At 36.3% G+C, this 13,490-nt stretch overlaps 2 protein-coding genes across 2 annotated transcripts in view; one reads left to right on the top strand and one right to left on the bottom strand.

Annotated features, from left to right (window-relative positions):
* Window positions 1-10,949: 10,949 nt before the first annotated feature.
* On the bottom strand, window positions 10,950-12,017 carry LOC117621646 (putative F-box protein At3g16210). The gene is made up of 2 exons (XM_034352209.1): window positions 11,277-12,017; window positions 10,950-11,132 (listed from the first exon to the last, which is right to left on the bottom strand). The coding sequence occupies exons 1-2, from the start codon at window positions 12,015-12,017 to the stop codon at window positions 10,950-10,952; spliced, it is 924 nt and encodes a 307-aa protein (XP_034208100.1).
* Window positions 12,018-13,057: 1,040 nt separating this feature from the next.
* Window positions 13,058-13,490, top strand: part of LOC117621645 — a 940-nt gene continuing 507 nt past the window's right edge. The window contains exon 1 of the mRNA XM_034352208.1: window positions 13,058-13,417. Within this exon, the coding sequence (XP_034208099.1) occupies window positions 13,058-13,417 (360 nt within the window). The remainder of the gene's footprint in view (window positions 13,418-13,490) is intronic.

Genomic DNA, 13,490 nt, shown 5'->3' with positions numbered 1-13,490 from the left:
ATGCCGCCACAAGCGCCTGCAGCGCTGGGTGCCCAAAGTTACGCATCGCCAGAAAATCTCAAAACCACCGCTCCAAACTTCTACCCTAGGTATAACACCCTATTTGGAGCCACTTTTGTTCTTGGACCTACCCCAAAAACTTACCGGAAGTGGCCGGAATCGCTATCCCAAAATCGGTCGAATTTCAATTCGTAAATCGTATTACCTACGCTAATAATCGATCCAATCCTACCCAATAGGCAGCTAGATTATGAAGAATGGATGAATTTCCATACCTTGATTGCCAAAAATGGCTGCCGGAGGAGGGAGATCGGAGTCGGCGAAGTTCGAGCGAAAATCGGGCAAAACTCGCCTTTTTCCGGCTGCTGGAGTGGCGGCCGATGTCGGGGTAGGGCAGGGTCGTGACGCTGAGACCGAGCCGGTCCTTTTGGCACCAGTCCCGTCCGCAGCAGCGGCCGGTGGCCGGAGATTCGAGGAGAGAGAGAGAGAGACCATCGGGGAGAGGGAGAGAGAGAGAAATCTGATTTTTATAAAAATTCCATTTCGAAATAATTACTATTGTGCCACTGGGTTTCTTTTGACCATATCTCTCTCGTTACAACTCCGATTCGAGCCCACCACTTGTCTACGAACTCATCTCAGTACGACCTATCCAAAAATACCAGTCACTGCCCCAAACTCCCTCCGGGTAAGAAAATGACCAAAATACCCCTATCTCAAGGGTAAATTTGTAATTTCCCTTAAATAATTTAAATAAGGGGTTTAATTTGGAGTCGGGGTGTTACAGTTCTGCCATTGAGGGTATGTTGCAATCCGGATTTTGGGCTTTGTGTTATCACAAGCATGACACTTGACTATCGAAATGTTTTGATGCTGTGAAAAGTAAGAGTATTACCGATGATCAGAAGGTGGTTTTTAATGTTAATCAAAGTTGTTTGAGCACCTACTGGCGAGATTCCATTAGGTGAGTTTAAATATCGTTTAATTTTTGTGTTTGATTGATGAATTTTATTGTTTTATGAATAGTCAACTGTTGGATACCATTAATAATATTCATGATCATAATCTCTATCATGGCAGCTTGGCACATAAGGATTTGTATGTATTTTGTAATGAAAGCTGAAGATATTGAATATTCAGAATAGGTTGGATATGGAACCACCCATGCAGGATTCCTTCAAGAAGCAGGATTTCAAGGACTTTCGAAATGTGTTACAGGATTTAATTGAACCGACAAATGGTAATTAGGTAGAATGGCTTAGCTTTTATGATTACTTTGACGCAGCCTCACACCATTCGTAAGTTGTTTAGTTTTATAATTAATTTTTTATTTCAAGTTTTGATTTTAATAATTTAGTTTTTAAGTTTTATCTCATCTCTCAGGTATTCTACCTATGTTGCAAAACTTAAAAAGGCATCCTTTTTTGAAATCTGCCAAGGAAGGAATGGCTTACATATTTGACCTTTATCGTGACTCTGACTCTGCTATGAAGAGTACATTGGATGACACCTCAACCCATATTTTTTCCATCCCTCGGTGTAAATAACTCAATATTGGAGAATTCAAGTGATGGTCACTGCGAGACGAGCAGTTAATCATTACGATAAGTGTCAAGTGGAAGTGCAGTGAGCTGAGAAGCATATCTTTGCACAAGTATGAAAAAGAAAACTGAAGCGCATGCTTGCTTGCTTGAATATTTTTTTTTCTCTGTAAAAGCATGATTGCTTGATTAAATGGAGCATCATAACATTATACAATTATGTCATAATTGTACAATATATATTGTGTATTGGTATTGTTGTGATAATAGTATAAAATATCGATAATATCAACGAAATATCGAGGATATTATCGTTTTTTCGAGTTACGGATATTTCAGAAAGTATCCATACACATATCGTGTAAATATCGATGATATTGGAAATATCGATATCAATAATTTCGCTCATATTTCAACAATATTTTGTCAAAATATCGCTATAATATCGAAAATATTGATGTAATGGAAAAAAAAAAAACAATAAAGCAGGCATATCTTTGCATAAGTATGAAGAAGAAACCTGAAGCGCATGCTTGCTTGCTTGAATTTTTTTTTTGAGATATTTAGTGATATACCCATTTCTAGCACTAATATTATAAATAAACCCTACACAATTGAATTCCTATAAACAAACCCAAAAAAAACCCAAAAAATGATAGCTAGCCTTATTGAATTTAATATTGATTATTAAATTACTTTGATGCCCTATTGAGTGCTTTGGGTATTTTTATGAGATTTTGGGGTTGGGCTTGTTTTAAGAAATTGATGGCAGTTTTGTAATTTATAAGAAGTTAAAAGCTTTTTTGTGATGTTGTAAATGGGCTTTGGGTGTGTTTCTAAAGTCCATTTTATATAGGGTATTTTTATAATTTGGGCCCCCATATTGGGTATAATAGTGAATCTCCCTTTTTTTTTTTTCTTTGTAAAAGCATGATTGCTTGATTAAAGGGAGCATCATAACATTATACATTTATGTCATAATTGTACAATATATATTATGTATTGGTATTGTTGTGATCATAGTCTAAACTATTGATAATATCGACGAAATATCGATGTAATGGAAAAAAAAAAAAAAACATAAAACACGCATGCAAAGGGGATTCAAACCCTTGCCATTTCACTCCTCCAACACCTTAACCACCATGTTGCTTATGTTTTTTGTGATAATATGCCAAAATATGTATATTTATATTATTTTGTTTTGAACTATTTTTGCAAGAATTAGATTTTCACGAGAATGTGAGTCTTTGACCTTTTTAGGATGGAATTGAGCGGTTCATGGAAAGAATCCGAGACCTAATCTTCAAATGATTTTGCTTATGGACAACGTCAACCAATCTCGGATCTATATGGGTGGCATGTTAACAATTTCATGAGAAACTATTTTGGAGATTTATCATTTGATGACTACTCACAATACACATACTCTATACATAAAGATGATGAAGATACTGAAAATTTTGAACCTCATAGTCACTCATATATCTTATCATGCAATGTATAAAGTGTAAAATATTGTACTAAATCATTATATATACGTGATTATGGTGTGTTTAATCTTCTTTCATTAATTACTACATATTTTCTACACTCACAATGTTTGTCAGCTCGTTATATAATCAACTTAAATCAGTTAAATCCATCATGCAATGAATTTTCTTCTAATTATTTATTTATTTATTTTTTTTATTTTTTATTTGGTGATAAACTAATAGATAATTGACTAAATAAACATCCTCCAAAGTTTCAATAAAAATTTCCAAGTTTTTCTTACAATTTTAGTGGTTTTTATTCAATTTTTATCAATATCGATAATATCCAGATATTTCCATCAAAATTTCTGTGTTTTTGGACTACCGATATTTCCAATACCATCGATATTTTAGACCTTGATTGTGATTTGGTTCATCCAAAGATGTCAAAGAATGAAAGAAAACATAAACAGCAGCAAAAACAACAGAGAAGAAAAATGAGGATGGTGATTAGATGGTCAATTTAATGCCGCATGGAGTCTTCCTATCACCAGAACAGGAGGCGAGGCAATACAATAGGATTTTTCGTTCACTTTGCACCATTGACAATAGAGTGTGCAGTGTGATCGTGGATAGTGGCAGTTGTGAGAATTTAGTGTCCAAGAAATTGGTCGATTATTTACAGCTCTCAACACAGAATCATGAGGCTCCGTATGCATCGAGGTGGGTGAAGAAATGACCAGTAGTTCAGAAGACAAAAGTGTGCAAGGTTCCCATCTCTATTGGCAAGCATTACAAACAAGAAGTTTCGTGTGATGTGATCGATATGGATGCTAGCCATGTATTACTAGGGCGTTTTTAGCAGTATGATACAAATGCTACATAAAAAAGACATGATAATGTGTACTTCTTCAATTGGGGTTCCCACAAGATCGCTATGGCTCATGTTAGTGGTTGTGGAAAATTGCAGAAGCCAAAGAACTCGAGTTTTCTAGTGATGTCGAACATCGAGAAAGATTTTGAGAAAGATATTAAAGAAGTTGGTGTCTTATACCACATGTATGTAAAGGGGTTATTGATTGCCTTGCCAGAGGGTGTGTATTGTCCTAGAGAGGTAAAGAAAATTTTAATAGATTTTTAGGAGTTGATTCTAGATTATTTACCTAATGAGCTACCACCCATGAGAGACATGCAATATCAAATTGATTTGGTGCCAGGAGCTAGTTTTCCCAATATGCCCCACTATCGTATGAGCCTGAAGGAGAAAGAGATTCTCATAGAGAAGATTGAAGATTTGTTGCAGAAGGGTTTATTTGAGAAAGTATGGGTATGTGATAGTACATGGCACATGTGCGTTGATAGTCGTACAATCAACAAAATCACCATCAAGTACAGATTTCGAATTCCACTCTTGAAGGACATGAATGATGTTGTGGAGGGCTCTAAAGTGTTTTCCAAAATTGATTTGAGGAGTGGTTACCACCAGATTTGGACCAAACCTGGAGATGAGTGGAAAATAACATTTAAAAGTAAGGATAGATTGTACGAATGGTTGGTGATGTCATTTGGGTTGTCAAATGCACTGAGCACATTTATGAGGCTTATGAATTAGGTTATGCGTCCCTTTTTTGGTTCATTTGTTGTAGTTTGTTTTGATGACATTCTGATTTACAGTAAAACCAGTAAAACCAGTGAGGAGCATATGATACATTTGAAGGAGGTTATGAAAATTCTGCAGGAAAAGAATATTTGAAGGAGCATATTATTCTTTTTCTAGGCAAAGTTGATTGTGCGATGGTGGTTTAATATTGAGGTATTGGAATCTCATGAGAAGGAGAGAGAAAGAGAATTGGGTTTGGGGGTCGGCGACGGGAGTAGGATGGTTGAGAGGTGGGGTTGGGTCGGGATAGAGAGGGTTGGCTGTGTAGGAGAAGAGAGATGAGATTTTTTTTTTTCATTTTTTTATGATTATAATACTATTTAAAAATTATTTTTAACATGTACATAATTTTTTATTTATTTATGTGTCCACATGTAAGTCCACGTCATTAAAAAAATGAAACCCACATTCGCCACATCAGCATTTAACAGACTCACAAATGGTTTGGCTAATGGAAGGGGCAAATTGTAGGCAGAGCCGGTCCTGGGTTTTCTAAGGCTCGGGCAAATTTCTAGAGAGTGCCCTTTTAGAAAAATTAAAAACTAAAATTACAAATTTTTTTTTTATCAACAAATTATTTTTATTAGGTAACAATTTTTATTTTTTATTATAAAAACACGAACAATAACAATAAAACTAATGAACAAAGGATAATAAAGTTTGGATTTTGAGGCTTTTTTTTCTTCAACTCGAAACTTCAAATTTCCAATTGTGAAGAATAAGAATCTCTGTTGAATTTTTTGCTAAATCAAATAAAAAGAAAAATAAGTTAACAAAGATGTCTCTTACAAAATTCCTATTATACATCTATTTATAAAAAAGAATGACACAAAGAAAAGACCTTCAAATTGCTAAAGCTTTCCAATGTGTGTTGCTGCTACTACCAGGTCTTTTTTTTTTTTGTCTAAGATAAGAACATTTGTTTGGTTTTTTTTGTTTTTTTTTTTAGAACTCTTTGTTTCCATATGTTTAGTTTCATTAATTTTTGTTCTTTGAAATATTATATTATATAATTTATATTTAGTTTCCTAGAGAATCTCAAAGAGATTTGGTGCTGCCATGATTAATGATTACATCTACTTCCTTCTAGGACACTAACGGTTTTGGATTTTTTTTTTATATTAAAAAAAATGTAAATATATAGGCTAAAAAACCATATTTTTGTGCCCCCACAGTTTTGGGCCTTGGGGCTATGGCCCTGGGCCAGGATCGGCTCTGATTATTGTAGGGTTTTCGTGACGTTGATTATGTATTGGTAAATGTCCCTAAAATCGGATATGAACTTGTAAATGACCCTATAAGTTGGAGAGCTTTATATAGTTTGTCCTAATAACATTTGTTTTTTTTGTTTTAACAATTAAAAAGCACTTGTTAATAGAGATATTTAGTGATATACCCATTTCTAGCACTAATATTATAAATAAACCCTACACAATTGAATTCCTATAAACAAACCCAAAAAAACCCAAAAAATGATAGCTAGCCTTATTGAATTTAATATTGATTATTAAATTACTTTGATGCCCTATTGAGTGCTTTTGGTATTTTTATGAGATTTTGGGGTTGGGCTTGTTTTAAGAAATTGATGGCAGTTTTGTAATTTATAAGAAGTTAAAAGCTTTTTTGTTATATTGTAAATGGGCTTTGGGTGTGTTTCTAAAGTCCATTTTATATAGGGTATTTTTATAATTTGGGCCCCCATATTGGGTATAATAGTGAATCTCCCTTGTTAATAACCGGTGGCTCCATTCAAGAGGCAGAATATTAATTAAGCATTCTTCAAGAGTCCCCCATAATTTTCCAGGAGCCATCGTTTAATTTATTTTTTTTTTGCTGGAGAAGCCATCGTTCTTGTTTGCGTAAAAATACATTTCAAATTCTGGCAACAAAAAAAAAAAAAAAAAAAAAAAAAAAAAAAAAAAAATCTCAAAATAAATAAATAAATAAATTAGAGCAAAATCATCTTTTCCAGCCCCATAAATTGCAAAGTTGTACTTTTTAAGTGCCTATACCCAAAAAGAAAAGGAAAAAGAAAAAATAGATGGACAAAAATAGAGCAGTAATTGTGATTACTAATACTACGGTAATGTTGATCATTTTTGTGTTACTTTCTGTTCAAGAAAATTACCCTCTTCCTCCCTCTAATTCACCCCATGCTTTCTTCACCGTCTCTTTACCTGAGGAAAGGACACACAAGAACGAAACCTGCTTTCATTTTTTCACACGCATTGTGTTCATCCTATGATTCCTATTGTAGCTATAACACTGGCTGAGTTGAGACCATAAAATACAAGTTCACCACATTTGGTATATAAGCTTCCTTGCCTACATCTCTACTCTTTCTCTTTCTCATTCTCTTTCATTCTTTCTTCCTTACAATATTTTTTTGGGTAATTTTCAATTTACCATGGTAAGGGTTACCGACTTTTAGAGTTCGATACATAAATTTTTTTTCGTCTCAATCCCATACACAAAGTTGATTTTCTTACCACTTCATTAAATGTCATCAGTCTTTCTATTTTTTTGGCCAAAATTTTGGGTACAATATTGGGATCCTATGCAAGAATCCCCATCTGTGCTTATTATTGGGATTTGATGGGTCTAGTGTACATAAGCTAAAATTATTGGAACGAATAGGAATGAGCTCTAGGTTTTTGTTAGCAAAACTTTGAGTATAGAATATCAATTGATTTTGATTTTTCATGAGACAGAAAAATTGGGAACAAGGTCAAAAAAATACAAATTTTCTCGTGTATATCTTTCAAAAGCCCCTATTTGTAGCTTGCTTTTCTGTTTAATTTTGTGAAATTTTCTGATTCTTGTTTTCTTTTGGTAACTAATAAAAGAACCTGTTGAAAGTTTAGCCCATTATGACAAATTATACTTGTTGGCAGCTCTTCTCTTGTGATCCATCACATCCCATGTTTCAATTCTTTGTGTTAAAAAGGACCTTTTGACCAACAAATATTTAGCCAACTTATTACTTTGATAGCATAACCCATTCAGATGACCAACCCTCACACCATACGCAATCAAACTTTGTAGGATTAATCAGCAGATGAGGATACAAATTCTAGGCATTTTCCCCAAATTTCAATTTACAAGTCCTTGAGATACGCAACAAAATTAATAAGCAGTGCATGAAAGGAATTGATTTTGAACCATTATTAAGAGACCCCATGGAAAATATATGGCAGAAGATGCACAAACAGATTGCTGGTTGATAGAGATTTGGTTGAGGTGTTTTATTAACATCGAAAAGGCAATGGGGGTGGCGCATGCCCTTGCCCAACGTGGGTTGAGGGAGAGGTCACGCTTCTTCTGGACAGACAATGCTCCCCCTTGGTTGAGCTTACTTTTAGACAAGGATAGAATTTTAGAGTAGAGTTTTGTATGTTTTATTTGAGGTGCGGTGGTATTCTTTTTTCTTAACCGGATTTTCCTCATTTGGAAATTTTTTTCATCAATTCCTTCAGGTGCATGCACAGAGAAAATAGAACACCTCGAAGCATAATTTGAATTTAATATCCAATTAAGTCTCAAAATGTTTAGCTTGATGCGTGTATTTCGATATATAATGTACACTGCCAACCACCCATGAATCCTGGCAAATAAAAACCTAATTTTAAGTAGACTTTGTCTAACTTGATGAATATAACCGATCCTTAAACAGTCATGACTATTAGATGCAGAAAACTGCAGCACAGAAGTCATAAGCGTATTATATTAGAGAACATCAAAACAACTCCAAACACTGTACCTCCTCCTAACTTTGAAGATGATGAATGCTCCCCACAGAAATAATTGCGTCAAAACATTTAGGCATATCATCATGGAAACCAAACAATATCATACCATCAATTCGAACCGTTTTACGCTTCCCGTTCCGTAGATCATACCAAACAAGGTAGTGGGAGTCCTGCAAAAGAACCATTTTACCACAACTTGAAAGCATTAAAGGCTTGCAACCGTCAATCCAGTTATTATCAAGAGAATAAAGCATAGTCCAAGATTCAGCCACTCCGTATTCTCTCATAATCCAAGCCCTACTTCCACACTCCTTTCGATAAATACATAAATACCCTTCCACCACTACTAAATTAAACCTAATAGAATTCTTATCAGATATGTCTCCATGAAACATATGGATGGGTAAAGTAAACTGGCAAAACTCCTCGCTTACGAGATCAAGGGTTCCAATTATCATCGTTTCATCGTCTGTTTCGTGACGCATCAACCAATGCAAAGTACCCTTCAAGAACACACCCATTGAGTGAACCACAAATTTTTTGAGTGGCAAGTCTTGAATTCTTTTCCACGTTCGAGATTTTAGGCTATACATGTGCACTAAGCAATACGTACCACAGTCCATGAAACTCACCAATTTATAGTCATCATTGACCGAATCATACCCGAATCCACCGTAGCTGTTTTGATACCAGAGTATACTAAAGGGCGACGAGGGGATCCTCTTGAACTTTCGGATGGACGGGTTCCATAAAAGAAAGCATGCACCATCGCGCATGCAAACCAGACCATTACAGTTGCCGAAGATTATGTCTCTAACTAACGGAGGATGTTGCCACGGCAGCTTGATTCTCAAAAGTTTTCCAGACCTAGTGTCGTCGAAAAAGTTGAGTGAAAAATAACAGGACATGATCGGGCTATATGGGATAATAAAAATTGTGGGATGGGATTTGGTTTTGATGGAGCGCTGGAATTGCGTTATGGCCAACTGTGGATCTTGGATGGTGTCGTTCCATTCTTTAGAAACGCACGTCAATCGCACCAACTCCTTGGTTGAGAGTCGTGCGAGGATGTTGATCCACAGTTCTGCCGGGAGGTCTGGCATGTTGGTTTGCCGTTTGTGACGGTTGGATAAAGAGGATTATTATATGCGTTGGATCGGGTTAGGGTTTTTCTCTTTTGCTTTTTCACTTTGGGGCCATTTCGATCATGTGAAGTCAAGGAGGCCCATATGGATCATGTTCTATCACTATTATTTAGTGGCATTTGGTGACATTTGTTAGGATGATTAAAAGCTTTTAGTCACCAAATGTCACCAAATAATTAATGGTGACCGTTGTCAATTTTTTTTTTTTTTTTTTTTGGTGGTAGTGGATCGTCTTCAATTTAGCAAAAATTCTCTTTTGCTATATTGGAATTTTTATGATATGTATTCTTCTTCAATAAGCAGGTATTATAAAGATGTACATAGTGGTAAACTCATAAGGGTTAAAATAGAAAAGAAATCCTAATTACAATAGGACTATACAAAGGGTAAGTAATTACACTACACAATTCTCATTCCGGAATTGACAATCTACTGCTCCAGTTCTCATTCCGGAATGGACTCTACTAGAAAAAGGGGCAAAATCCACAGTTTGCGTAGCCACTGGTTATGTGTGGCATTTGGCTAGACTAGAACTTGGTATAATTTCTTCAATACTGCATGCGTATAATTTTAAACAAACATTCACAATTTGGTTTCTTCAAGATGGGTGTAAATCTTCTGCAAACTCTCAACAGGTTACAGTAACTGCAAGAATAATTAATGATCAGCTGATTCTTAGCAATATTGAGAAGGAAGGAAAGGAAGCATTTTGTACATAGCTGCCGAAAAGGCACAAAACAGTTGACAAAATATAATGTGTGCTGGCAACCACCCTTATGAATTCTGGCTCACAAAAAAAAAAAAACCGACTTTTAAGGCGACTTTGTCTAACATGATGAACATTCATGACACTAATAGATGCACGGCACATAATCTCATCTATAAGCTTATTATATTTATCTGTAATCTGTCATTATGTCCAAGTACAATAAAGATACGCACCCACCGGCCTGCTAAAACTTACACAGGATACCATTTGAATAGAAAATGGTCATATAAAAGGAAAATCAAGCAGCCAATAACAGAATTTAGTCTTTAGACAAAAGAAACAAATAAAAAAAACATATATACTAAGACCGAAAAATAGTAGGTCCTTGGATAAAAGAAAAATAATCAACATCCAACATTTTACGAAAAGAAACCGTCATTTGGTCTATATGATTGAAGTACATATATAACACCTAAATCAAAGAGATCAATTCCAATCAATGGGATGTTAGCTGGATTGGCTCATGCCTTTGTTGTACTTCTAAGTGGTTTTGGATTCAAGCCCTTATGGTATCCGTGCGTGTGAGTTCCCCCCCTCCCCATTCCCAACTTTGGCAAAAAAAGAAGATCAATTCCAGACTTCAAAACATCTTCATACATTGTACCTCCTCCTAACTTCCAAGAAGATGAATGCTCTCCTCACAAATAATTGTGGAAAAAGATTGAGCCATAGGACTTTGAAACATTTTGCGCGTCCCATTATGTAGATCGTACCAAACAAGACGGCTGTAGTTCTCTTCCAAAAGTACCATTTTACCACAACTTGAAAGCAATAAAGGCTTGCAATTGTGAACCTGCTCATCAAAAGAATAAAGCATACTCCAAGATTCTACCACTCCATATTCTCTCATAATCCAAGCCTTACATCTACTCTCCGTTAGATAAATACATAGATACCCTCCCACGACTACTAAAGAATAAATAGGCCACCTACAAACCTGATCAGATATGGGAGCAGGAAATATATGGACGGGTAGAGGAAACTTGCAAAACTCCTCGCTTGCAAGATCGAAGGTTAGAATATTTAACATCCGTTCACCATCTGTTTCTTGAAGCGTCAACCAATGTAAAGCACGCTGTAAAAACACACCCTGTGAGTCAAATACAAGACCCTTGAGAGGCAAGTCTTGAATTGATTTCCATGCACCAGATTTTAGGCTATATGAGTGCACTGCGCAGAACGTATTCAAGTGCACGAAACTAACCAATTTATAGTCAACATTGACCGAATCATACCCGAAGCCACCATGGATCTTTGCAAACCGGAACATACTAAATGGCGACGAGTGGATCCTCTTGAACTTTTGGATGGAAGGGTTCCATAAACCAAAGCCTGCACCGTCGTGCATGCAAACCAGACCATTAAAGTAGCCGAAGATTTTGTCACAAGTTAACCGAGGAGGATGTTGCCAAGGCTGCTCGATTATCAAACGTTTACCGTACGTCGTATCGGTGTCGGAAAAGTTGAGTGAAAAACAGTTGACGATCGGGTTAGGTGAGATAATTAAAATGGTAGGATGGGATTTGGTTTTGATGGAGCGTTGGAGATGCGATTTGGCCAACTGTGGATCTTCGATGGTAGCCTTCCCTTCTTTAGAAACGCAAGTGGATCGCACCAAGTCCTTGGGTGAGAGGCGTGCGAAGATGTCCATAAACACTTCTGCTGGGAGGTCCCGCATGCTGACTTTGCTCGCCGAGGTAGGGTTTGCCGTTTTTGAGTGATCAGGGGTTAGGGTTTTTCTCCTTTGCTTTATAGTTTAGGGCCTCTTCGACAAGCTCCCCAGTTCATCAAGAAAAGAAAAAGAAAAAGGAAAGACAAATAGGCCCGCAAGCTGTTTGGTATGCAAAAAACAAAAAAGGAAAGAAAAATAACAGTTTTTGAGTTCCCCTAAATGCGTTCAATCTTGCTCAACTTTAAACACGGGCTTGTGGCCGTTAAAATAAGTAGTAAAACTATTGGGATTTACGGGCTTTTTTTTTTTTTCCTTTCTGATATAATGTTCGTTTTATTCCACAATCTCTACCCTTCTTAATTAAATCTGACTTAGTTGAATGCAACAATATGTGCTATTAGCATAGTTTTCCTTTTTTACTATCATAATTTTTTGGCGCTGTTTCTGTTTTCCTTCCTCTTATGTGGAGCAAAATTAAACCCGACATGCCATGCCTTGCAGGTCCAAACAAGATCTATTCTGCTGCACGTAGCGCTGCTAATTAACTGTAATTATCAACTTCTATGTTTGACAGCACTAAACAAAATCTATATATAAAAAAATGCGTGCAAGAATTGTTAAAGTATAAGTGTTTTTAGCTGAGTGTGTTTGTTGTTTAATTGTGAACCATTGGATCACAGTCCAATGGACAGCTGAGATGTATTCTTAGTTGTAGTAGAATTGTGCCAGGTGTAGCTATCTCATAGGATAGTTTAATCAATGGTTAGATTGGATGATGTAAAAGGGAATATTCGATTCCTAACGGTTATATTGTACTTCACAGCTTGTGCATGACAATGTGAGATAACAGACTCAATTTTCATCTTCTTCTTCTCCAAAGTTTTCTCTCTGTGTTTTCTCTTCCTACATGAGCTCCATCTATCAATAATCCAAAACCTGAAAACAGATCATAGTCAGGTTCGATTGTTTAGCTGGGCGTTTGAATCTGTGAAGGAAGTGAGCTGCGATTTCTGACGAACTTGCTTTCTTGGAGATCTGTGTCTAACATGGCAGGATCTGGAGGTGGTGAGCTGCGAGCTCCGATCTTCAATGGTGAGAACTATAAGTTCTGGAGCATAAGGATGAAAACCATTTTCAAATCTCATGGGATTTGGGAATTGGTTGAGAAAGGAATAGGAAGCTCAGATTCGAAGGGAGCTGATGAATCTGATGCAAAGCAGAAGGAAAAAGAGGAATCGAGTGGTGCTGGGAAGATGGCTCTAGCCGAGATCCTGATGAAAGATGCTAAGGCCTTGGGGTTGATTCAAGGAGCTGTATCTGAAGAGATCTTCCCTAGGATTTCTCATGAAGAATCATCTCATGGAGCCTGGAATATTCTGAAGCAGGAATTTCATGGTGATAAGCAGGTAAGGAGTGTAAAATTGCAAAGTCTTCGTAGAGAATTTGAATATACTAGAATGAGAGAGGATGAGATGCACG

The sequence above is a fragment of the Prunus dulcis genome, chromosome 3 (genome assembly GCF_902201215.1).
Source record: "Prunus dulcis chromosome 3, ALMONDv2, whole genome shotgun sequence".
Lineage (NCBI taxonomy): Eukaryota > Viridiplantae > Streptophyta > Magnoliopsida > Rosales > Rosaceae > Prunus > Prunus dulcis.
Note: the sequence above shows the minus strand (reverse complement) of the source record. Positions and strands in the feature narration are given on the sequence as shown.

Excerpts from the sequence above, each read along its gene's own strand:
- LOC117621646 (XM_034352209.1), bottom strand. The coding sequence starts at position 12,017 with ATGCGGGACCTCCCAGCAGAAGTGTTTATGGACATCTTCGCACGCCTC. Across the intron at positions 11,133-11,276 it reads CTGCTCCCATATCTGATCAG|GTTCACAATTGCAAGCCTTT; the intron begins GTTTGTAGGTGG and ends TTTGATGAGCAG.